The 27,678-nt window shown below is 41.7% G+C and overlaps 2 protein-coding genes across 3 annotated transcripts in view; one reads left to right on the top strand and one right to left on the bottom strand.

Moving 5' to 3' along the window:
- Nucleotides 1-27,678, bottom strand: part of mpp7a (MAGUK p55 scaffold protein 7a) — a 154,136-nt gene that overhangs the window by 109,677 nt on the left and 16,781 nt on the right. The window lies entirely within an intron of this gene.
- Nucleotides 11,793-14,066, top strand: LOC311096308 (E3 SUMO-protein ligase ZBED1-like; the record flags this gene model as incomplete). The annotated part of the gene is made up of 4 exons (XM_084135374.1): nt 11,793-13,191; nt 13,335-13,476; nt 13,660-13,934; nt 14,018-14,066. The coding sequence occupies exons 1-4, from the start codon at nt 11,906-11,908 to the stop codon at nt 14,064-14,066; spliced, it is 1,752 nt and encodes a 583-aa protein (XP_083991500.1). The 5' UTR covers nt 11,793-11,905.

Here is a 27,678-nt window from a genome sequence, read left to right as displayed (position 1 = left end):
TTCGTATTGAACTAGAGTTCTGCACTCTGTGCACCTGACGCAAAACAGAGCGGCGCGGGACAAATTTTGAAAGGTCATTGCGGGAGCGGGCGGGATGATGAAGGTGCACTTGCGGGTGCGGGCGGGGGGGATGATACGCTGCACTCCCGCAAATTAAATATGAGTGTAAAATAAAATATATAAATGATTAAAGTAGCGTACATAATTTGTAGTTGTGAGGGAGATTCTGTTTGGCAGCAATAAAAATGTTTTAAGCAGCCTAAACTTGGATGTTGCCGTTTGGGGTAGGGCGGGGCCTAATCTCACGCACACTTGTTTAGAGACAATTCCTTCCCGCTGCTATGTGTTCGAATTCGAAGGCTTCAAGTTCAAAATAGACAGCATGGATGAGGAAAAGAGCACCTCTAGTGCTTCAGATATAGGCCTAAGCGCTTCAGATGTAAGCACTTCTCTAAAGAAAGGCACATTTACTACAAAAAAAATATCACGAAACATCAAATCAGACATTTGGCAGTCTTTTTCGGTTGTGCATGATGGAGAGGGGAATCAACTACCTTTTGCCTGCTGCCATAAATGCCAAAAGGTGTTAACATACAACGGACACAAATCGCATTTTTTTTTCCAAGACCTTTCGTGAGACAGAAAGTGAACATACATCCTGCCTGCCGTCTTGCGGGCATTTGCGGGCGGGAGCGGGACATAATATCACAGATGCGGGCGGGAGCGGGACTAAAAATGACAAATCTTTGCGGGAGTGGGCGGGAGCGGGACTGAACACTGCGGGAGCGGGCGGGAGCGGGACTGAAAATTGTGTCCCGCGCAGGTCTCTATATTGAACTGTTCGGTATACATTACAAACCGAACGATTCGTTGGAACATTTTTCCTGCCGGTGCGACCAAAATTTTGTTAGCAGTCGTGCTGGCGCGACCACCATAACGTTGCCCAACATCAATGTTGTCCAAATCATGGCAAACGTAATCAAAAAAGCCTGAGCCGATCTTGATCAAGCGACACTTACTACACAGCACTAAGAGTAAAGAAAGCATTTGAATTCACCACAGAAGTAATAACATTGCTGCGAGATCTAGTGAGAAGCAAGTTCTCTGTTATTAACGGATCAAACAGCGCTGGCGTGGAAACCAGTAGAAACACTGTGCCATGAATGAACTAGTTATAGGCTTTAAGATCAGCAACATTCACCATGGATTTAATGTAGTAACACTAACTGCAATTGCTTTCAAGTACGTCAAGTATCGTGATCATTTTTTAGCTATATCGCACAGCCCTACGGCAAGGTGTGACAATTTGAATGCCTTTACATGGTCAAAACAAGCAAAGAGAGTGAGGGGGAACACTAATCCTGTTGTAGTGTAAAGAGATATTCAAAGCTCAACGTCCCCCATGGAGTCCATACCTCAATGGAAAGCAAAGCTAAGAGATCACTCTGTGAAATTAGAAGCACAGTTTACTCACAGCTCTATTGACATCAATGGTTGATGCTTTGAAACTCTCATCTTGGTTGATTCATAACAAGAACAGCTCCGATTATGCTTGGAATATAATCAAATCAAAATCTGATCAAAATCAGCTAGCAGGAAACCCAATGAATTAACTGTCCTGAGAGACAAACCCATACCACAACTTCAGTGGGCATCACTGTTGTCAACAGCTGAGGTATAAGAAACATTTACCTGTAAAGAAAAACTTAGTTTATCTTTTGCGTTTAAGCTTTCCCAATATAGAAGAAAATTTCGCAAGCTCAGAAATAAGATCAGAACATGCAATCAATAAAACAGACTCTAGGGAAAAATGTGTAATAGCCACAATAATAAAAAAATAATAATACAGTGAGGAAAATAAGTATTTGAACACCCTGCTATTTTGCAAGTTCTCCCACTTAGAAATCATGGAGGGGTCTGAAATTGTCATTGTAGGTGCATGTCCACTGTGAGAGGCATAATCTAAAAAAGAAATCCAGAAATCACAATGTATGATTTTTTAACTATTTATTTGTATGATACAGCTGCAAATAAGTATTTGAACACCTGAGAAAATCAATGTTAATATTTGGTACAGTAGCCTTTGTTTGCAATTACAGAGGTCAAACGTTTCCTGTAGTTTTTCACCAGGTTTGCACACACTGCAGGAGGGATTTTGGCCCACTCCTCCACACAGATCTTCTCTAGATCAGTCAGGTTTCTGGGCTGTCGCTGAGAAACACGGAGTTTGAGCTCCCTCCAAAGATTCTCTATTGGGTTTAGGTCTGGAGACTGGCTAGGCCACGCCAGAACCTTGATATGCTTCTTACAGAGCCACTCCTTGGTTATCCTGGCTGTGTGCTTCGGGTCATTGTCATGTTGGAAGACCCAGCCTCGACCCATCTTCAATGCTCTAACTGAGGGAAGGAGGTTGTTCCCCAAAATCTCTCAATACATGGCCCCGGTCATCCTCTCCTTAATACAGTGCAGTCGCCCTGTCCCATGTGCAGAAAAACACCCCCAAAGCATGATGCTACCACCCCCATGCTTCACAGTAGGGATGGTGTTCTTGGGATGGTACTCATCATTCTTCTTCCTCCAAACACGTTTAGTGGAATTATGACCAAAAAGTTCTATTTTGGTCTCATCTGACTAGAGCCCGACCGATATATCGGCGGGCCGATATTATCGGCCGATATAAGGCATTTTCCTAACTATCGGTATCGGCATTTATAATGGCCGATAAATTAATATTTAAAAAAATGCAGCGATGCAGTGATTTATGTAAGGATGGCGCTGGCGCTGCTAATAAAGCACCTAAAAGCTGTCACAAAGAACTGGCAAAAGTGGCATTAAGAGTAGCCAGATGGACACGCGAGACACGAGAGCGACACGTTCAGAATTAATACACTTTTAGTAAACTACAGAACAGCTAGAGCGGGAAGTGGCGCACCTCATGCGGGCAGAGAACGCGTCCGAGAAGGGACACTGCATTAGTGATATAAAACGCACACACACAGGTCTGTTAAATTAAGCAATACTTTTAAGGTAGTCTAATATTTTTCTGACTAACAAAATTACTGACACAGTAAAGGGTAGATTTAAATAAAGAAAAACGAAATTTAAATAAAGAAATTAAACGAAATTTAAATAAAGAAAAAACGAAATTTAAATAAAGAAATTAAACGAAATTTAAATAAAGAAAAACGAAATTTAAATAAAGAAAAACGAAATTAAGTTAAATTAAAAACGAGATTAATTTAGATTGATAATAACGGGTAAAAAGGCTAATACATTTTGTTTCTATTATTCTATTTTCCACAATGTCAAAGCAACACAGCTTAATCCAAAACACAAGCTCAGACATGCACTTCGTCCATACAAACTCCGCTGTTCTGCGCTCTAGCCAGAGAACACTCCCGTTGCTGGAACACTTGCGCGTCGGTTCTATTTCTAGCTTGCATGCGTTTTCCGCGTGGCTCGAGCCGCGCCTGAGAGACGCGTGTCTCACGCAGGCAGTGTGCAAACTCCAACCTGTTAACATGGGAGCCGAAATAGAAATGGCCATGCCACGCAGTCAGTGTGTCGCCGGCCTTATTCAAGCGCGAATGAGAACCGTTTCGCGGGGGATCCCAGATGTAAAAAAAAAAAAAAAAACACGAATATTCGAATGTCAAATTTTCAAATGGAATATCAACCCACCGAACGAATATTCAAATATTCGGGTCCAGCCCTATAGCCTAGTTTCACGTTTAGTACATTTTGCTTACTACTTATTTAAAATAGTATAAAACTACTGTACATATGTAATTATAAACGTTTTCATTATGATATTATTAATTTTACTTTACTAAAAAGATCTGAGTTCTTCCTCCACTGGTAGATATTAGAGAAATTAAGATTAAAACTAGAAGATAAGGTTTTGTCAGTGACACTTTTGATATATTTATTGATACAAGTTATGTTTTAAATAACGTGACTAAATTAAAAGACAAAGTCGTTAGTGAAGATTATGCAACAGTATTTAGAATATAATATAATATAAAATGCAATGCAAACTAGTTTGGTTACAGCTCAAATTCTCATTCTATCATTCACCCTGCCTCCATTACATATCTTTGTCACACAAGTGTTTGATCACCACATTTGAGTGATCATTGCAAACCGTTTATATATTTATTCTGTTTATACTGTGTATTCTATATACAGTACCCATCAAAAGTTTGTACACACCAATTGGAAAGTGTGTCCAAACTTACTGTACTATAATACACATAAATAATATTGCTACTGTATTATAATATACACATAAATAATATCGGCCGATATATCGGTATCTGGCTTTTTTTTTATCGGTATCGGCATCGGCGCCCAAAAATCCATATCGGTCGGGCTCTACATCTGACCACATGACTTTCTCCCATGACTCCTCTGGATCATCCAAATGGTCATTGGCAAACTTAAGACGGGCCTTGACATGTGCTGGTTTAAGCAGGGGAACCTTCCGTGCCATGCATGATTTCAAACCATGACTTCTTAGTGTATTACCAACAGTAACCTTGGAAACGGTGGTCCCAGCTCTTTTCAGGTCATTGACCAGCTCCTCCCATGTAGTTCTGGGCTGATTTCTCACCTTTCTTAGGATCATTGAGACCCCACGAGGTGAGATCTTGCATGGAGCCCCAGTCCGAGGGAGATTGACAGACATGTTTAGCTTCTTCCATTTTCTAATGATTGCTCCAACAGTGGACCTTTTTCACCAAGCTGCATGGCAATTTCCCCGTAGCCCTTTCCAGCCTTGTGGAGGTGTACAATTTTGTCTCTAGTGTCTTTGGACAGCTCTTTGGTCTTGGCCATGTTAGTATATTCTTACTGATTGTATGGGGTGGACAGGTGTCTTTATGCAGCTAACGACCTCAAACAGGTGCATCTAATTTAGGATAATACATGGAGTGGAGGTGGACATTTTAAAGGCAGACTAACAGGTCTTTGAGGGTCAGAATTCTAGCTGATAGACAGGTGTTCAAATACTTATTTGCAGCTGTATCATACAAATAAACAGTTAAAAAATCATATATTGTGATTTCTGGATTTTTTTTTTAGATTATGTCTCTCACAGTGGACATGCACCTATGATGACAATTTCAGACCCCTCCATGATTTCCAAGTGGGAGAACTTGCAAAATAGCAGGGTGTTCATATATATATATATATATATATATATATATATATATATATATATATATATATATATATATTTATTATATATATATATATATATATATATATATATATATATATATATATATATATATATATATATATATATATATATAATATTAGGGATGCACGATAATGCATTTTGGCCGATATTCGATATGCCGATATTTTCAAACTAATTTTGTCCAATGCCGATACCGATATATACACATTTTCCCCCTGATATATTTACACTTTTATTTTACTGAAGAGAAATCCAAGTCTCTCTCATGTACTACCTTTACTGTATTACACTCATGTGTTAAGGCAATTTACAAGACAAACAAACAACATTTGATTCTACCATAAATGTATAATTTTACAAATGTAGACAGACATTCACCCCTGAAAAATAGGTAAATTATTTCACTTGGAGAATAAATGATATACCATTGCCACAGTTTATTTTTAAGTTCAGATTTTAAACTTCAGTCCTTAGAAGTAAAATAAATAGAAAAAAAAAATTCAAATAAAAAAAAGTACATCTTCTCCTACTTGAACAGGTCTACCAAATGCTCCCCTGTTTTCGGTGCTGATGCGGTGGTGACCCGTTCATGTACTGTAACATGAAAGGGTGGTGCTGCCAATAAAGTTGTCACAGAGAAGCGCAAAAGTAATGATTATGAATATGTCAAATATAGCAAGGAGACATTTTAATCGTTTATTAATAAACAAGTGTTTTCTGTGTCGGCTGCAAAGATGAAGTTGACTGACTAGTGACTAGCCTACTCCGAAGATCGCGAGTCAGTCAACTTCATCTTTGCAGCCGACACAGTGAACGCGCCAGAGAGAAATGCACATTTCGGATTACATAGTTTTCTTTCGTTTTGAATTGTTATGTTTAAAAATATGATTTCAAACGTTCTGTAGATAATAGATATATTTATCAGGTCTGTGAGGCAAGTAAGCTATGCTGAGTTTCGTTTCATTTATGAGACGAACTCCAGTTCACGCACGCACCTCTGTGTCGTGATCTATTATCTGGTTTACTTATTATTTATTAGGCTAAATCCAGGCAATTGGTTGATGAAACATTTTTTAAAATTAAGATACAATTATTACAAAACGAAATTCACTTAGAAAGGCTTTGTGCTTTCTGTTTGAGGTCTCTGTGGAAGTTTTAAAGCAGTCTCTATTAGTGCCGCTTTCAGAGCGCTCACGTCCGTAGCCGAGAACTGTCACTGTTTTTCCTCATAAATGCGAACATGAAAAATAAAATAAAATGAATATTTTATGATCTGTGGAGAGCACAGCAGCTTGGAGAGTTTACATTAGTAAGCTACAGGACATCGTCTTTCGAAACATGACCTGCACGAAAGATAAAAAAAAATACTGCGTCATTGTACCCAGCACTTCTGAAAATGCACTTGCGAATGCATCTCTGTCCCCAGCACATCTCAAACCAAACTGACGCTCATGCTAGAAATGCCTCCACATGTTGGGAGTTTAAGTTGCTGGCACTCATGCTATGTTCACGGTCGTCACGTGCACATAGGAAACACGCCACCCTATCGGCAAGGCTCATCGGCAGAAATATTCATATCGGCCGATGCCGATGATGGTCATTTAAAGCTTTTATCGGCCGATACCGATGTTGTGCCGATATCATCGTGCATCCCTATATTATATTATATTATATTATATTATATTATATTATATAACATGGCTTGGTTGAATAACCGTACAGACGGAACAGACTATTTTCTTTAGCGGAAGCAATACCATCGTTTTTAAATCAATAAACTATTTTTTAAATCAATATTTTGTGTCAAATTATTGATTTATTTGGTGGGTAGCCATGTAATAAGCGGGATAATGTAGAGCGAGGTGGTTGTTATAGCAAATTAGTGGTCGACCGATATATCGCCAAGGCCGATATATCGGCCGATATTTGGCATTTTTGAAATATCGGCATCGGCCGATAAGTTTTTCTGATTGGCCGATGTGTTGGAAGCGGGACTTTTATTTTGACGGGCGGCGCTGAGAACACCAGCGCCAGAACAGAACGGCAACGGCAGCTCCTCAGATCACACAGCGCTCACTCACATTCTCCGTCTTCATTAATTTACGATCTCTGTCAGTCATATCTAATAATTTGTTAGACAGAACTGGTAAACAAAGAAAGTAAATGGTATGCGAAGTAAGTAAAGTAAAGCGTTTGCTTTTATATTATTTGTAACAGAAAAGGCAAACAATCAGGCTAAAATACTTTCTCATTTGCCGTCAACATTCAGCAAATGCGCATCTACGTCATTTAAACAAATCTCTGAATATCTAATAAACATTTAATTTCACAAACCTTGCAGATTTAATCGAATCCAGCTGTGATATCTTGTGAAGTGTGCATTACTGTCTGTGACGGTCGGTCCGTGCGAAGTGAGTGAATGCAAACAGAATATCAGCTTCACAGGAGACGCAATCGAAAAACTTTAAATCCTTCATTTTAAAATATGCTGATAACCAGTTGCCAACTGTGTCATATTCATATCGTTTTCACTGTGCTGTATGTAAAATTAGCGTTACCTTGTCTTTATTTGAAAAAAATATTACCAGCACGAAATTACCAGATTACTGAGTGCCCTGTTACAGTGTTTACTTTCTTTTTATTCACATATTCATATATTTCTAAACAATTACTTTGAAAAATACTGTAATAAGATTGCAGATTCAAGAAGTTGCCATCTAAAGTATAATGTTTATTTTAAAGATTTGTTTTCTAATTTATTTATAATTTATTAAATATTGATTAAAATAAATATATATAAAAATATCAGCTTTATATCGGCCATCGGCCACCCTGCTCTCTAAAATATCGGCATCGGCCATCAAAAAAACAATATCGGTCAACCACTATAGCAAATACAACCCCTTCAGGCTGATTCAAGAATTCGTATTCGCTATAACAACCACCTCGCTCTACATTATCCCTTACATATATTATAATAATAATAATAATAATAATAATAATAATTAAAGCTGCAAGCAGCATTTATCGGGGTTCAAGCAGTTAAGGCCTTTAAGGCCTTTAAGCACACAAGCATCAAAAGACATTAAGTTTTATTTAGCAAGCATTTAACAACTGCCATCATAGATGAAAAAGTCAATTTACAGCCAATGCAGGCAGTTTACCATAGGAAATATATGGTTCTCTTACGAGAGTCCTCTCGTACTGCGTTTTTTGTAAAAACGCTACGGGAAAACTCTTTTTTCACGAAATACTGAAGCAAAAAATTATCCTTAATTTTCCATATATGTAAAGCGCGTTGCAGCAGTACACAGCTATGGCGAGACAGCTTGCTCGCTCATTGGCTGTTCTGCGGCAACTGCATAAGCCTATCGAGCGAGGCCTGAAGTGACGTCAGGCCAATGAGGGCACTTCGCGCCCTCCTTGCCACTTCCCGCCGAGACGGGTGTGGCTAACCTCTATAAAAGGAGCTCGAAAAGGCTGATTCACTTGATTTTCATCTCTTCAGCGAAGCTCACGCATCTCTTCAGCGAAGCTCACTGCGTCGGCACTACACACCATGGCTACGCTGCAGATATTCCAGGGTGATCTCCTCCGTAAGCTGGATGAGATGGGGCCTGACGCTATCTGCATCGCGGATTTGAGAAGCGCTTCGGATCTCTCCCTCCGCGCTACCAAGTCTGCTGCACAAGCCATGGAACGGTGTATGGCTTCCGCCACTGTTGCTGAGAGGCACTTATGGCTGACGCTCACGGAGATGGCTGATTCCGAGCGCACCGCGTTTCTCGACGCCCCGCTATCTTCCGCTGGCCTCTTCGGATCTTCTCTCTCCGAGTTCGTAGAGAGATTTACCGAAGCCCAGAAAGCGTCTCAAGCCTTCAAGCACTTCCTCCCGAAGCGCTCTGGTTCTGCAGCGAGTCGTGAAAAACAGACCCCGCGGAGCTCTCAGCCCCCGCCTTCGGCCGCCTCTTCACAGCAGCGACAGCAGCGCAGCTCGAGGCCCCGCTCTCGCTCTAGCAACCGACGCCCCGCTCAGCGCGGGCCGCGGCCGAGGATTGCAGTGAAGCCGGAAGCCCCGAAGAAGTCCTAGCATGCCTAGGAAAGCGCAGGTGTGTGAGTCCCGTTGCGGCCGGTCTCTCACCCAAGCGCGCCGCTGTTTCAGCCCCAAGAATTGCGACTGTTCCAGCGTTTTCTGCAAAGCGCAAGCCCGCACAGCTGCCCGCTTGCCTGCACACAAAAGCCGTTTTTACGGCTACCCAGATATATCCTGAAAAGAGTGTATTTTCTGGTGTCCCGGCCACGGCCGATGGTGCTATAAATGTAGTGTCGATGCCCACTCCTCAGTGCCCATCCCTACACACAAGCACAGCCCTACACTTAGGGCTCGCGCACATAAAATCGACTCAGGTCGATTGCGCTTCCAACATAGTAAAAGTGCCCACTTCCCAGTGCCCACGAACACTATGGGCCCTATTTTAACGATCTGAAACGCAAGTGTCAAAGCGCAAAGCGCAAGTAACTTTGTGGGCGGGTCTCGGCGCTGTTGCTATTTTCCCGGCGGGATAAATGGCTCTTGCGCCCGGCGCAAATCTAAAAGGGGTTGGTCTGAAGTAGCTTCATTATTCATAGGTGTGGTTTGGGCGTAACGTGAAATAAACCAATCAGAGCGTCATCTCACATTACCTTTAAGAGCAGACGCGCCTTTTCCTTGGCGTATTGCTATTATAACGGCGGATTTGCCAGGCGCGCGCCAGGAGCGGTTCACAGCCGAGGAGAGCAACGCTCTCGTCACGGCCGTAAAAGAGAGAGAAGTAACACTGGGGATGGAGAAACACACCCAAATTAAACAGGCATATAATAATGTGGGTAAATGTGTAAGCTAGATGTATGCTTTTATAATAAATTGTCTATCTATCTATCTATCTATCTATCTATCTATCTATCTATCTATCTATCGTTTGTAATAATATGATTTGCAAAAATGAAAACTGCTGCTTCTGTGTAGATTAGAGAATCAAAGTGTATGCGCGTTGTGCACGCTATACATTATGGTCAAGCATGCGCCCTTAAAATAGCATAATGAACAACGCGCGACGCGCCACTGACTTTAGACTAGGTTTTTTCTGGCCAGTGGCGCAATTGTTTTATGGAACAGTAAAATTGCGCCGGGACACGCCTCCTTTTTTGCGCTGAACCGCCCAGGGAGCGCAAGTTCATTCCCTAGTTTAGCGACGTGCTTTTGTGGAGGGAAAAGCGCGCTTTGCGCGGGTGCAAAATAGGAATGAAACATGCGTCGGTGTACAAAGTCAATTGCGCTGGGTGCAAGATAGGGCCCTATGTCTCACAGATCGCAGGCTCTCTGTAAAAACGGGACCTGTGCGCGCTCGCTCTGCTCAGGCAGGCAGCGCGTCCAAAGCAGTGAATGTGCCCGTTTCCCGCCCACATTTACTAGCAGACAGCATGAGTCCCACGAGACTTTCTCAGCCCTCCCTCACTCAGTTAAGCACTGTAGTAGGGTCGAGGACGAGCGTTCTGCCCGCTGTATTAAGCGCGCTCCCCGCCTCGAATGTCACAGGCATAACGCCTATGTTATTGCGCCCCGAAGCACCTCTGTCGCACGGCGAACAGAGCGCGCTTCGCATCCAACCCTTAGCCAGCCATGCAGAGGCATGGGCAGCGCTTCCAGGGGTTTCGGTCTGGGTGCTAGACATTATAAAGAGAGGCTTCTCGCTACAGTTTTGTCGACGCCCTCCCCGCTTCACAGCGTGCGTCAAAACTACGGTGACTTTAGAAGTAGCACACCTACTTCGCGCCGAAATATCAAAACTGATGAGCAAAGGGGCGATAGAGCATGTATCCCAAGCTCAAAGCGAAGGGGGGCTATACAGCAGATACTTTCTGGCCCCCAAAAAGGACGGTGGTATCAGACCCATACTGGATCTAAGACGGCTGAACAGAGCATTAGTGAAACGCAGTTTCAAAATGCTCACGACCAGGAAAATCCTCGCGCATATTCGCCGAGGAGACTGGTTTATGTCGATAGATCTGAAGGACGCGTATTTTCAAATACAGATAGCGTCACATCACAGGCGATACTTGAGATTCGCCTTCGAGGGTCAGACATACCAGTATACAGTCCTGCCGTTCGGCTTGTCCCTGGCACCTCGTACATTTACGAAGTGCATGGACGCAGCGCTCGCCCCTCTCAGACTCAGAGGCATGCGAGTGCTGAACTATTTGGACGACTGGCTGATCCTAGCTCAATCACGATCACAGCTCGTGGAGCACAGAACCATTTTACTCGATCACCTCGAGAATCTTGGTATCACGGTCAATTGGACAAAGAGTTCGCTGAACCCCAGTCAAGCGATTTCGTTTTTGGGTACCATTCTGGACTCACAGTCTATGACAGCGCGGCTGTCGCCACAGCGCGTGCTGCACATTCAGCGCTAGGGCTGGGCAAAAAAATCGATTTTTCGATTAATCGTTTTTTAAAACGTGGTCGATTCAAAATCGATTCTCAAAGGCCACGAATCGATTTTTTTTCCATATTTATTTCCGCAAACATTGAACGTAAGATTAACGTTAATCTAATCACTAGTCTTCTCCACTAGATGTCACCCTCTTATTTACCTTGCGCGATGTTACCAAGGAGCGAGAGGCGAACCTGTCATTCATTCATTCATTCATTCAGTGCTTAAAATGGCGGTTTCAGGTGCTTTGTCGACGTTGATGCCACCACCTTCACATAAAAAGTCAGAGGTATGGAAGCATTTTAAATTTCGCAAGCAAGACGACGACGATAGTGTTGTGGACAAGAACAAAGCTATATGCGTGATTTGTAATGCAGAGGTGAAGTGCTGTAGTAATACTACAAATCTGCGGAACCATTTGATGAGACATCACCCAGACGTTACAACACCCCCACAGCAGAGCACACAACCGAAGATTTCAAATGCATTCACAAGCAAAATTCCTCACAATTCACCTCGTGCACAAAAGATCACTGAATCGATTGCATTTTTTATTTGCAAAGACATACGGCCATACAGCGTAGTCGAAAACGACGGATTCCGTTACATGTTGAATGTGCTGGAGCCTCGTTATTCCATTCCTAGTCGCAAACGTATGAGCGAAGAGATTATCCCGAGACTGTACAATGAAGTGAAGCAAAACATTACTCTGTCCCTACAGTCAGCGGACAGAGTGGCCCTCACGTGTGACGGTTGGACGTCAAGACATCAAGACACCTATGTCACAATTACCTGCCACTATTTACATGACTGGGTTCTCATTTCAAATGTGTTGCAGACCAGAGCTATGCAGGATAGTCACACAGGGGCAAATATATGTGCATTGCTTTCAGAGGCGTTGGAAGAGTGGGGGCTTACTGAGAAAAACCCGATCATTGTGACCGACAACGCAAGCAATATGATACGTGCCGTGGAGATGATGGAGCTGCTCCATATTGGCTGCTTTGCTCATACAATAAATCTAGCATCGCAAGCTGCGCTGAAACTTCCGGCCATCTCTCGGTTGCTAGGTCGAGTTAGGCGCATAGTGACATTCTTTCACAGGAGCGCTAGCGCTAACAACGTTTTCAAAGTAAAACAGACGCTACTGAACTTGCCCTGTCGCAAACTTAAAATTGACGTGGTGACCAGGTGGAACAGCGCGCTGGACATGCTCGACAGATTTCTGGAGCAGCAACCGGCAATCTCAGCTGCACTTCTTTCTCCTGAAGTCCGTCGGAGCGAAAAGGATCTTTGCACTCTGACAGAGGCGGATATAACTGTGGCCGAGGACATCGTGAAAGCTCTTCGGCCGATGAAGAGTGCAACTCTGGTGATGTCTGGGGAGAACTCCGCTACCCTCTCTATTATTGCACCATTGCACGCCCAGCTCCTTGATGAGATGCGCTCGACTGCCAGTGATTCGACTGTCATTAAGGAACTCAAATCTGCCGTGCATGACAACTTGAGGTTTAGGTATGTTTACAAAAACAGCGAGTACTATATATAAAATGTAAACATTTTTGTGAATGTTACAAGAGATTGCATTATTGTTAATTGTAAGTTTGTGTATGTTGATGCCTTATGGTAATTTAAATGTGATTGTCTAATCTTTAAAGATATGCAAATCTAAAAGAGAAGCTGTATGTTGCATCTGCCCTGGACCCTCGTTTCAAGACTCTTCCTTTCATCTCTGAAGGGGAACGCGAGCACACATTCACAACATTGATCAGTCGGATTGTCACTCTTGAGCAAGTTAAGGTAGGCTACAAGTTGTATAAAGTTTTAAAACTGAAAATGTAAACAAATATTTGAATTAATGAATTAAAGTAAAATTATTAATAATTCATATTTGAATTAATGAATTAAAGTAAAATAATAAAATGCGCAACATTAAATTCAAATGTAATTTTAATTGACATTTTCCTTGTTTCTAACTATCAGCAGCAAGGATCTGATAGTGCTGGTAATGGAGGTAGTGCACCTGTACAGGAGCAAAAAACCCTTGGTGAAGGTGACCCCTCCCCAGCCCCACCAAAGAGGTCAAAAGAATCCTGTGCGCTGATGGATCTGCTTGGGGCAGCCTATGCACCAGTGGCTACAGTAGTCTGTGCTACTGCTGCAGACAGGGCACGAGAAGAAGTTGGCAAATACAGAGAAGTTACACCTATACCTCTCTCAGAAGATCCACTTAAGTGGTGGTGTAAACATGAAGGAATGTACCCACTTTTGTCCCTCCAGGCAAAACGCTACCTTTGTGTTCCAGGGACCAGTGTCCCAGCTGAAAGAATTTTCTCCACAGCTGGAGACATTACAGCTCAAAGAAGTTGCCTTCTGCCAGAGCACGTTGACCAACTCCTTTTCTTGCAAAAAAATTACAATTTCCAATGAGGCAATGTTACTGTACTTTGAGCGTACTGTTAGTACTAGTGTTAAAGTGTTAGTTTATGTAAAAGTGTCATTTATGAATGTATTCATCATGTATGAATTTCTTTCTTCTGTTGAACACAAATGTTGACTTCCATAATATTGAATATTTTAAGACCAAAAACAGTTTGGTTCCCCCTATTCTTCAAAAATCTTTTTTTTTTTTTTTTTTTTTCAGCAGAAGAAAAAAAATATTATACATGATGAATACATACATAAATGATGACATATTTTTTTATTTTTGGGTGAACTATCACCAATAACCCAGTATTAGTTGTCCTACATTGTTCATAGGCTTGCAGCCTCCATGTTACAGCTAATTTTGTAAGATTTTACGATTATTTTATCGTAAAAATGAAATAACCTGATCCTGTTTGATCAAGGAATGCAACTGTTCTATTTTCAGCATACATTTTTCATCTTGCATCAAAATTGTATTGTTTTTATTTAACAATTGTATGCATTTGAAAATTAGAGATGGGTTCTGTTTTAGTGTACCCAAGTGTACCTAAAATAAAAGAGTTTAATATACAGGTTTGTGGCTCTTAATTTCTTTTTATTAATTACTCACTTGTAAACTTATGTTCACTGTTCTTTTTTATAAATATAGTATATGTATTAAATCTATATTCATTGAGTTGAATCGAGAATCGAGTATAGAAAATCGAATCGAGAATCGAAATCGAAATCGAAAATCGAATCGAGAATCGAAATCGAATCGATTTGAGAGCTTGTGAATCGAAATCGAATCGATCTGGAACATCTGAATCGATACCCAGCCCTATTCAGCGCGCGGCGAGATCCTTCCGCTGCGGCGCGACTACCCCGCTCAGGAAGTTTCAAAGGATGCTGGGTCTCATGGCCTCAGCATCGCCAGTTCTTCAGCTGGGCTTGCTCCGCATGCGCCCTCTGCAGTTCTGGTTGAGAGCGCGAGTACCACGCGGAGCGTGGGTGTCCGGCCGGTTACGTCTCAAGGTCAATCAGAGCTGTGTGGCAGCCCTGATACCTTGGATGGCGGACGACTGGTACCGATCAGGTGTAAGCCTGGGGACTTCCTCGAGAGTGAAGATGGTGTCGACAGACGCATCCACCTCGGGATGGGGAGCGCTGCTCGAGGGCAGACCGTTCTTCGGCCTGTGGTCAGAACGAGAAAAGCTCCAACATATCAACTGCCTGGAAATGCTGGCAGTGCACAACGCGCTGACGCGTTTTTGTCCCCAAATCAAGGAGCAACACGTCATAGTCCGTTCGGACAACACGGCCGTGGTGTCCTACATAAATCGCCAGGGCGGTCTCAGATCCAGATCCCTGTACAGGCTGGCGAAACGCCTCCTAACATGGGCTCAGCACAATTTGCGCTCGCTGGCCCTCATTTATCAAAAGTACGTACACCAAATTTCCAGCGTACACCTGGCGTACACCCAAAACCACGTTGACTTTGAGATTTATCAATATGGACGTTGGCGTACGGCACGCTCAAATCCTACGCCAGCTCAGGAGGTGGTGTACGCACGTTTTGAGTGCGGGAATGCGCAAAAAAACAATTCCTAACACCACAAAACGCACTGACAAACTAAAAGATATAATATATTATGACCCACTGTAAAAAAACAAAAACATAGTAATTATAAACTTCAGTGTTTATTTTTGTGCAACATGGACTTCAATGTTTAATTTGTGTGACTTTACCAAAGCATTTGAATTGTAGGCATATGTATTCCTTAAGTTGCGAGCCTGTGCGCTTTACCTGACGTTTCAAGCCTTGTTTATACTTTCGCCTGGCTCCGCAGCGCGAGTCTCCGCAGACTGCGCGCGCACCTCCCCAAACGGACGAGGCGTTTATACTCGACGCGCTCGCCGTTGTACTATTCTTTGAAACGACGGTTAGGCCAGGGTTAGGCCCGGCAGGTATGCACGGACTGGGTTTAGTAATGAAAGGCTTTCAATGACCAAAAAAATAATTCAGACTGACAAAATAATAAAAATGCCATTCTTCTTCTTTTAAATAATAATAATAATAATAATACAAATAATAATAACGACATTCTTCTTCTAAATAACAATAAGCGTCATTAATAATAAAAATCTAGAAATCAATTTTGGTTCTTTCCACTTCCCTGGTTTCGCTTTCTCTTTCTCAAAGAAGTTTCTCTTCTTTGCCGTCTTCCGTGTGTCCATGGCGTAAAATGAGGGCGTGGGGGAAGCGGAGACTTGAATATATAGGGGCGTGTTATTCTAATGACGATCGATTTCAGCCGCGGCATTTATCAAGGGCAGGTATTGCGTACACCAGAATTTCAAAGGTACGCACAGCTTCATAAATCAGGCGATGAGAGGAGTGTAAGCATAATCTTACGCCAATATATACGCCCGTTTCTACGCAAGATTGATAAATGAGGGCCGCTGAGAGCAGTGCATGTGCCTGGGCTCCAGAATGTGGGCCCAGACAGACTGTCCAGGAACAACATTCCCCTGGGCGAATGGTCTCTACATCCACAAACAGTCCGGCTGCTGTGGGAGAGATTCGGCAGAGCGGAGGTGGACCTATTCGCGTCCCGCGAAAACGCTCATTGCCCCATGTTCTTTTCCAAGAACGACAGCGCGCTGTCCCGGATGTGGCCGCGCTGCCCGCTATACGCTTTTCCCCCCCGTCTCCCTCCTGCCTCAGGTGTTAGAGCGGGTCAGGGAAACAAAATGCTCAGTACTGCTTGTAGCACCGTTCTGGAAGAACCAAGCATGGTTTCCAGTCCTGATGCAGTTAGCAGACATCGCTCCATGGCCAGTGCCATTGAGGAAAGATCTCCTCTCGCAGGCCAGGGGCTCGATTTGGCACCCACACCCGGAGTTGTGGTCCCTTCATGTGTGGGTGCTCAACGGATATCCGTTGATCTCGCAGAGGGAGTGATGAATACCATCACTCAGGCTAGAGCACCGTCGACTAGGCGGCTTTATGCCTCGAAGTGGTCGGTTTTCTCCGGCTGGTGTACAGCTCGGGGCCTATCACCCCTCGATTGTGAGGTGACGGAGGTTCTCTCCTTCCTACAGGAGCTGTTGGATAAGGGCAGATCCCCTTCCACGCTCAAAGTTTATGTGGCGGCTATTGCAGCGTTCTCTGGAACAACGCTAGGTCAGTCACTAGGAAGGAACGATTTAGTCATCCGCTTCCTCAGGGGAGCTAGGAGGCTGAATCCTCCCAGACCTCCTTCAGTCCCTATGTGGGACCTTTCTACGGTTTTAGCGGCCATGAAAGGTGCCCCTTTCGAGCCTATCCAATCTATTAGCCTCAAACATTTGTCTTTTAAAACAGTGTTTTTGATGGCTCTCGCTTCGGTGAAGCGCATAGGCGACCTGCACGCGCTCTCCGTGAGCCCAGCGTGCTTAGAGTTTGGACCTAATGACTCTAAAGTCATACTCAAACCTAGGCATGGTTATGTGCCAAAATCCCTCAACACGCCGTTTCGGGCTCAGGTTATCTCCCTGTCTGCCCTGCCGGGATCAAGTGAGGAAGGGGACTCAAGTTTTCTTTGCCCCATTAGGGCTTTAAGAGCTTACGTGTCCCGCTCTGCTGTCTTCAGACAGACTGAGCAGCTCTTTGTCTCGTTCAGTGGACGTTCCAAGGGAATGGCTGTTTCGAAACAGAGCCTATCCAGATGGATAGTTGACGCCATAGCGCTGGCTTACACTGTCAAGGGCCTCCAGTGCCCGTTGGGCGTTAGAGCGCACTCCACGAGAGGCGTCGCCTCTTCGTGGGCTTGGTCTAGCGGGATTTCCTTACAGGACATATGTATGGCGGCAGGCTGGGCCTCGCCGTCTACATTTATTAGGTTTTACAACCTAGAGGTTCCCGCCTTGCAGGCTAAGCTATTATCGGTGTAGTCGAATCAGCTATCTAACTAGAACACTGAAATCGCATGCGCAGCGCGCTACCGACTGTTTTATGGGCAGAATTGTGTAAGACCCACATTTCCCACATTAGTTCAGGTTCCCCACCCTGTCTATGTGATGTCATATTCGCGTCTGCGGACGCGGCCATATAAGGACGGAGGGATTCCCCTTTTGTCTCTAGACTCTCTCTGTGAGGTCATGTTTTGCGTCTGCGGACGCTACAATATAGGGAATTAAGGGAATTTTACAGTTATAGCACCTTTTTGCCTGAGTCTTCTTACAGTCTTGCCTGATCTCCACCACTTTTATTAGTAGTACTCAAAGTGTGCCCATATATACGTGTCAAATTTGTTGTAAATATGTAATTTTAATAAGGAGTTTAGACAATTATATTCAGTGGCGTAACGAGCCAACACCGGGCCCTTAAGTAGGATTATCAAGGTGGGCCCCTTGATGACGCAATTGATGACGCAATGTCCGCGAGTAGGCTACCATGAATAGGGCAGGATATGATCATACACAGCATATAAGAGATGAGATGACTAACAAAATCAGGAGTAGCCTACGCTCACCAAAAACAAAAACAAAAACAACAAAAAAAAAAACACTGGTGACAGCGCACCATAACACATTGTTAGGCCTAGGTCCAAATACATAAAAAAGATGCTCTCTTACATTATAGCGGGATTTTCCGGTCTTTCCTATGTGCAACTGCAAAGTTGTCGATTAGATCAGGATTGTGCGCACGGGCATTCTCAATTGACTCTTCACAGGGAGTTTGATTGACAGGCGATCTGACTAATCATAATCCGCCATTTTGTCCAACAAAGGAGTCAGGGGCCGGTTTCACAAAGCTATTTTAGACTGGTCTATAGTGTTAGACAAGTCTAAAATTTGCTCATAGACTAGTCTAATGCAAGTTAGACTGTTTCACAAAAATAAAGACTGACATAATTTAGACCAAAAAATTAGACACCTTACCCCCAGGCTAACTTAGGTCTAAGACTCTATGTTACCTTGGCAACCAGCAGTAACAATCAGTTACATTACAAACTGCCAAAAGAAAAGGGAAAATGGCTCATAATTTAAACATTTCTTCTTGTTACTACATTCCCAAGTAAAATGTCCTTGTAACTGTAGGGCCGTTACATAGTCAACGCGAGCAACGATCGACACGCTCCCTTTCAAACAGTAGACGCAAGCGTCACGGGCGATGCGTGAAATGCAATACACCACTCACGCAACAGGGGGTAACTTAGTAGAGTCATATGGAGTCATAGCTCTGAACGCCCGTCTATTTCGCTTCAAACGCTCGCTTTATACGCGCGCCCTATTAGCCTTGGACGCGCGAATGGATTCAAAATGTTCAAGCGTCGAACTAGACGCGAACTGTATTCGCGTTTGGTGTGAATGCTGCATAATAACAGGCTGCGATGTCAAGATTGCAATGCTGATGTGTGTGTGTGTGTGTGTGTGTGTGTGTGTGTGTGTGTGTGTGTGTGTGTGTGTGTGTGTGTGTGTGTGTGTGTGTGTGTGTGTGTGTGTGTGTGTGTGTGTGTGTGTGTGTGTGTGTGTGTGTGTGTGTGTGTCAGAGAGAGAGAGGCACGGGCGCGATCGAACAGTGGAAACAAAAACATACTCCGTTATACTCCAACAAACACATATTTTCCGCTGGGGTAAACTGCACTGAGCGGTTGAATGCGCTTACTCGATCCGCCATGTTTTTTGTTTTGAAAAGTGTCTTATTTTACCCAGAATGCATTGCAGTGTAGTCCTACTTACGATAGTCAGAGTCTTAAGTGCTTTGTGCAACGGTCTGATTTAGATGTCTATCTGAAGTCTGACTATCTACTATATCTAAGCCTTAGTCAAAGTCTATCTTTGTGAAACTGGCCCCAGGAGAGTTAGTAGATTAACATTGGAGGATTTAAATTTGAAAAACAAAGTGTACTGATGTCTTAGCACTTTAAAACAACATTCCTTTTATGTTTATTCATGTTTATTTTAGTGCTATAAATTAGCTAGAAGGAAGAGATGATCGAGCTTTAACTGAGCTTCGAGTCTACAGCGATCTGTCAGACACATTAAAGAGTCACAAAACAGTATTTATTGTTTAAATGTCTCTAAAAAATGACTACATTTGAAAGGCGAGACTGTTTCATATCAAAAGTACTTGTCTGTCAGCGCGCAGTCTCCTCTCTGATCCGCAATGTATTTTTTACTGCATGTGAACTTGGTGTGGTGTGAGAATGGCGTCGCTTGTCAAACATAGCAACAGTAACTAAAGTGGGCGGGTCTTTGCGAACGGTCATTGACAGTATGGATGGGGATTCGCCAGTCCCAATTCAAAGCAAATTTCATCACAATCCATCATTGTTCATTTCAAACATGTGAGAGCATCAAAATGATCCATTGGTGAAATTGATTGGATTTAATTTCTTTTTTTGTCAGTTCCTATCATAATTGTAACATTTTGGCGTTATTGTTTAGCTATTTACCTATGTTTTCAAATTTCCTTTGTTTTTTTGTTGTTGTCTCGATCGGACTAACGGCTTTGAAGATAAACACAATTTTTTAAAGCTCTAAATGACACTTACAAAAACCATAAGGCGAAACCTGGCATGTTTAGTATTGTTGGACTCGGCAAGGATTCAGGAGTCTTAGGAGGTCACTCCTGTGAAAAAACACTGGAAAAACACTGGCTTGAAACTTCTAAGGCTCCTTCAAGGCATTGTGCCAATGACGTATACTTTTTTTCTTTTTTTTTTTGGAGATCACCAATGTTCTCATAGACTATCATGGCACCCTGGACAAAGACACTGCGTGCCAATTTTCAGTAGACTAACGGTTGAGTGCGCTTATAGCTATTTTCATGATTTTTTTCACTGTTATAGCGTCACCAAGTGGCCAATTGTCACAATTTTTTTCATGTCAACTCACATTGAGCTTATGAACATGTGTCCCAAGTTTAGCGAAAATATCTCTTTCTGCTCACAAGTTATAACCATTTTATAGCGCCACCAAGTGGCCAATTGTCATGATTTTTTTTTCACGTGACCTCAGAATGAGCTCATGAACATGTGTCCCAAGTTTTGCGAAAATATCTCTTTCCGTTCACAAGTTATAACCATTTTATAGTGCCACCAAGTGGCCAATTGTTGCGATTTTTTTTCCAAGTGATCTCAGATTGAGCTCAGGAAGATGTATCCCAAGTTTAGCAAAAAAAAAAAATCTCTTTCCGTTCACAATTTATAACCATTTTAGTAAAAGTGGCCCTGGTGCCATCAAATATTTTGGTTCCCCTTATTGACCGTTAATTGAAATTTTGGATTTTTTGGATGATTATTGATTGTCAGACTCCAGAAAATATTCTTGTAGTTGTTTGGTTCCGATCGGGCCAAAAACCTAGGACTAGTTCGCGAAAGTAGGTTTTTGGAAAAAACCCAAATACCCGAAAATTTCCCCAGGATGACGAGCAAATCTGAGGCATGCATCTGGTCCGCCTCCAGCCAAGGAATCCAACGATATAAGACACTTGAGCCTAGGCCTAACGGTTGATGAGTTATGAGCCATTTCGTACTTTTGAGCGCTGTAGCGCCCCTGTCAGGCCGACCGGGGCGGGCCTTGGTGACGCTGTAGGCGGTGTGAGTACTACCAGCCCCCAAAGTTTCAAGTCTCCACGACTTACGGTTTGGTCTGCCCAATCAGTTTTATGTCTGAATGTTGCATCATGGGAAAATTAACAATAACAATAGGGTTTCAGCACTTCGTGCTTGAACCCCTAATAATAATGTCCTCGCTCTAATATTTGTCAGCCGATATGATCCTGGTATATTGTGCATACCTAATTACAAATGAATCCTTCCATTTACGCAAGCACAAAAAAACTATTATAAGGCTTAGCCTAACAGTTATAAGGCTAGTGTTTGTGGATTACAAATGTTAGAAACTACTACACTGGATGACCAAAACGGATCAATCAGTCAAAGCTCAAACCGGAAAAGGAGAATCCACCGTTGCCAGAACACCTAATTCAGGCCATCAACAAAGGCAAAATAAAAGCACTTAAATGAATTACCTTAATGGGCCAACTACAGTACCACTAAAACCAAGCAACGCCATAAAAAGACAAGCGATAAAAAGTCTTCCATGTAAATCTACATTTTTGTCCTAACCAGCAGTGACCACGGCAAGAAGCTGAAGATTGTTGATTGTTTGGTTTTTATTTCTACTGTGATGTCCCAGTCTAGGCTGTGAGTGAGGTCCTGGGTTATGATCCCGGACAAGCCTCCATTTGTTACAGCTGGCTCTTAGGCTGCAACAAAAAGGAGACCAGACGTGTTGATTCTTAAAAAAAAAAAAACATTTATTTTAACGCAAGGAAACCAAACATAAATGTAACAAATTTATGTCGGGCAGGACACTCTCACACGAACAGTCTCAGCGACATTTTACTATGTGTCCAACAAGTGTTAGGTGTGTCGGCAAAAAAACTCATTGCAAACAGCATCTAAAAACACACAGAAAACCACACACGCACACACACAACCTAGGACATCTCACTGCAGCATATTTTGTTGCTCGAAATTTGTAAGTCACCGTGTAAGCAGATACACAAAAGTGCAATCTTCCTTTAATGCTCACAAATCATGCCTGTTGTTGCCTGTGCTGTTGTTACCTGAGACTTGAGTGCTAGAGTGTCCTGAAATTACCTCAGTATCCATGAAGCACTAACAGAGATAGATTTCCTGTGTTTGTGTGCCTGCATGCATTAATGACTTTCATGCTGCATGGAAGGCCAGATGAGATTAACCCGTTAACGGATATCCAACCAGGGAAACCCTGCCAGGTCGTTCCCTTGACCTCCACAAACCAGGGTTACACAATCAGCTGGAAGATTCATTTAGCTAAAACAGGTAAACTTAGAATCTTTAAGATTTCCAACATTCCATCTGAAGTGAAAATGTAAATCACTGTTTAGCTTATTAACTCATTAGGACATAAACCAAAGAATTACAACCCTCAACTCAGCCAGAATATGAAGTGTAAAGTTAATGACAAGAAAAATGGAAAAACAGTTTACAAAATAAAAGATCATGTCTGGGCAGTTTGTAATGAGATCAATGGATCAATTATGATCTGGAAAAATCCTGGAAGTGTCACAAAAAGAAACTTAAATACCTGCCAAAGACTATTCCAAGTCTGTACAGACTGATCCAATCAGCTCTGTGATCTCTAAGAGCAGGAGTGGAATTAGTGGGATCAGTTAGTAAGGCGCTTACCAGGAAATGATAAGCAGCTGAATGCTCATCCCATGCTTGCATCAGCAATATCCAAAACATGCCAGGTGTGGGATTACAAATTTAAGAATTAGTTTAAAATCAATGTATTTGGTGTTCAATGTGAAAATGATTGCAACTGATTAGCCTATATTAAATGGAGTTTTCAGTGAGGTGTTCTGCCAGTCTCTGATCTCCCTACTGAGAGCCAAACTATGTGTGAATGTTGACATAGTCTTAGTTCTCATTAATAGGTGCTGTTTATACCATTTTGGGGTTAGGGTTGTAACGGCATGAGATTTTCACGGTATGATAATAATCTCTGAAAATATCATGGTGTCACGGTATACGGTATTAAACCAAATATTATCATCATCAGTTAAAATGATTGTTAAATGAAGGAAAACAAGTTTTTTTTGGTTTAACAAATGCTTTAACACACATTTGTTTGAATTAATATTACATTTAATAATTGATTATGGATTAGATTAACTTATTTATATCATTTATAATTTATTAACTTTTGAAGAATAATAGAGTTCTATTAAATATATTTTATTCAGATTTTTAATGATTTAATATATATATATATATATATATATATATATATATATATATATATATATATATATATATATATATATATATATATATATATATATATAAAATCAAAATTAATATATAGTAATCAATGAATACATTAAACTAATAATTTAATTAATGTTTTAAAATGTAATCAAAACAAAATTTAACAACTGAGATTTACTAAATTAAAACTTGGAAAAAAAATTATATTCCTTAAATTACATTCCTAAATTCCTTAAATAATGTTTAAATAAATTGTATTGTTGTTTCTGTCATAATTACTTGGAGTTAAACCAAACCTTTTTTTGAAGGGCTGAACTGAAAACCTTTGAGTTTCAGAGTGTTTTTGACTTTTGACGAAATATTCATTAAGCTTTTTCTCAGAGCAGCTCTTGATATGTTCATGTGTTCACGTCCTCATATTGTGAAAACTGAAAACACCATGAGCATCACGCATACTTGACTATGTAGTAGACGAAACGGTGCCACTCATTTAGAGACACAAAGATAAAGTTGATTATATATTTTTGCGCTTTAATATTGCCATGTCATGGTTTTATTTATTGTACAGCTCTACTTTCGATTTATTCCTTCATCCATCAATCAATTTGTGCATTTTACGTGACATCTGTATTATACTGGAAATTCCATTTTCACGACTGGATTGTGGATTCTGGGATTCCCTCTGCATCACGGAAATCATATGGCCTTAAAGCAGGGTGGGCAAACTACGGCACGCGGGCCACATACGCAGTTAGGCTGTTTAATCCGGCCCGTCGAGTATTTAAAAAATTGTCTTAAGATCGCATTAATTTTGCCTTTTTCTTGCAATACTTTGCGTTTTATATATATTGCGTTGCATATATTTGACAATCGGAATATCAGATATTTTATGCCATAGCTAACAAATGTAAAAAAGGAAAAATGACATAAAAGCAGATCATCATTCATTCAGCGCTGTTGTGGCTGCGGTGTCTCACGTAACAAGCAATGACGCGTCACCATGGAAACCAAACAGACAGCGACTTAAGCGCATAGACTTGTTGCACGTTAATGTTTTTTCCTTTTTTGGAAACTCAGAGAAAAAAAAAAAGTGTGGTAACCGCTTGCACACCTGTTTAGTTTTTCCTTTGATTTGTCTGCTATTTAGTTTCTTTGCTCCTCTGGATTTGTGGATGTATCCTGACTGATTCCGTTTACCGACCTTTATCGCCCGGCTTTCGGCTACGCTCCCCTGTCTGCCACCCCTGTCTGCCATGTAACGTTACAGAACCCGGTTTTGTTCATTAAATGTTCTGATCTGCCTTTGCTTTTTATGTTTTACTTTATTATACTTAAAATAAATTTATATATTCGTTTATTTCGTTTTTTTTCCACAAATGCATGACTTTTGGAAGTGCAAATTGATTGCCATATGCAGTTTTAATAAAGTTGAATTAACATTTTTACTCTTCTAAGTGTACACTTGTAGGTGTTTTGTTTCTAATTTACTGTTAGGCCCATTAAATAATAATAAGGATAAACAATATTTAAAAAGTATAGGCTATAATTATCTAACATCTGACTACTTAAAAATTTACCTCAAAACATAACATGCTAAATGGGGGATATCTAAGTTAGCATAAAAAATGTATTGTCAGAATGTCATCTCTCACATTCGCGCAGTCAATTTCGCGCAGACGTTGCCACAACCTAAATGTGTTTGCTCAGCCCGATCTCATGAAAGTGCGAATACCACGAATTGTATTTGTAGTGCTTATGATACGCAGTTTTTGCGTGCATATGATACGCACTTTATGGCGTGTAATAGGCACACACTCCGCACCCCTAATCCTAACCAAGGGGTTTACAGTGCGTAGCATATGCACGCAAAAAAAACATTTTTGGCATATAAATGGCACGATAAATAAAATTTGTGGTATAGATACGCACTTTCATGAGATCGTGTTTCATAATCTGCTACTGGGCAGGTGTTGTGCCGAATTTCGACCCCCTGCCAAATTATTACCCCCCTCGTTGAAGTCAGTACCTGATTGCCTAATCCTAACCCCACCCCTAATCCTACCCCTCCCCCTCCCCTACAACTAATCCTAAACCTACCAATACTAGGGGGGTAATAATTTGGCAGGGGGCCGAAATTCAGCACAACACCGGCCCTCTGTCAAATTTTAAAACCCAGTGTGGCCCTTGAGCCAAAAAGTTTGCCCACCCCTGCCTTAAAGGGTTAGTTCACCCAGAAAGGAAATTTCTGTCATTAATAATTGCTCACCCAAATGGTCTATTATAGCATGACAACAACCGCAACAACTGAAAAGACCATTCAAGCGGGTACTGCAAGTCATCTTGATTAATATTTTGTGTTCAATTATTTACTTGTGGCAGCACCATAATAAGCTGGACAACTTCACAGTGACGTGTTGTATCACTCTGCAGAGGTTTCTTTTGCATAGCAATTTGATGACTGTAGGCAGTGTTCAATAGATTGATACGACAATGTATCGTCACATACTACTTGTCGATACTACGAGCTGCTTCTATATGGTTTCGGCAGCACGCTTAAAATGGAGTGGAAAGTTGCTGAAATTAATGAATAGAATATAAAGGCTACAACAAAGTTGAATCTTGCCCACAGAGGAACATAACAGGGGTTGCCTATATCAAGGGACGCAATCCCCCAATCAGAGCTTCACACTCGCACAATACAGAAATATCTGCTAAGCGTCTTACTTATTTTTCTCAATCTGGCATGTGCACACGCTCTGTCTACACTGTGGATAAAAGCGCACCGGTATGCTTGTAGTTTAGCGAGCTCCAGTTCGATATTTTATTCACGAAAAAGTGTAATACATCAAGTCTGTGTACACAGGCCGGCCATTGTTTCAAAAACAGTGATGTTACCAACTCCTTGCTGAGAAAGATAGTGTAGCACTTCAGTGGCAAAGCCATTTTATTCATAAAACATTGCAGGGCAGCGTTGAGAAGTGTCTGTGTTGCTGAATGTTTCTGTGTGCACGCAGCGCGATCTGTGTGAGTGATTGTCTGAATGTGTGTGCGTGAGCAAAAGTGAAAAAAGCGCATTAGTTTACAACGCTTCTAAATTTTCAATACTTTTTCTTAAATGTAGGGTGTTAATTTGCGTAAACTGATTAAAAAGTGTTAAAATTATTTTATTAATATATTAGAATAAGTACATTATTATTTATGTGCTTAAAAAACAGAAGAAAACAGTCAGACTGGTGGAGGGTGCCCAATGTTAACATAAAACCTATAGTATGCCGTGATTAATAAACAGCTGTTATACTAAATTGCTATAGTACTGTTATACTGTGGCGAATTTAGTTTACTTTTCAGGGGGTGCTTAATAAACTGGTAAACTTTATATCCGTAAAACGACTCGATGAGCTGTCATAAAGTGTGCGCTCTCACTTTAATTTCTGCCGTGATCACTGATCAGTAACGTTAGGCCTATCATTCTGGACTGTAAGCTAGATCACGAACAGTTGGTTCAGATCCATCCTCGAGTAACAACGAGAGTTAATTAAGATAGCCATGTTCATTCTTACATCAACAACAAAACACCTCAATCGCTTACGAGACATTCTTGTCTACAGCTGCTCCGGTGTCAAAACAATGGCGGACTGTGTTTAGCTCAAAAACTGCAGTGTCAGTCAACAGTCGTGGGAGGGGCTTGTGCAAAAGTATGTCACATTGCCCCGAATCTGAGAACGGCTTGTTCTGAGACAGTGCTAATGGGTTTTTTTTTAAAAGCACTGGGTGGATTTTTATC

The sequence above is a fragment of the Abramis brama genome, assembly GCF_963993115.1.
Source record: "Abramis brama genome assembly, chromosome: 14".
Taxonomy (NCBI): domain Eukaryota; kingdom Metazoa; phylum Chordata; class Actinopteri; order Cypriniformes; family Leuciscidae; genus Abramis; species Abramis brama.
This window is presented reverse-complemented; position numbering and strand designations above follow the sequence as displayed.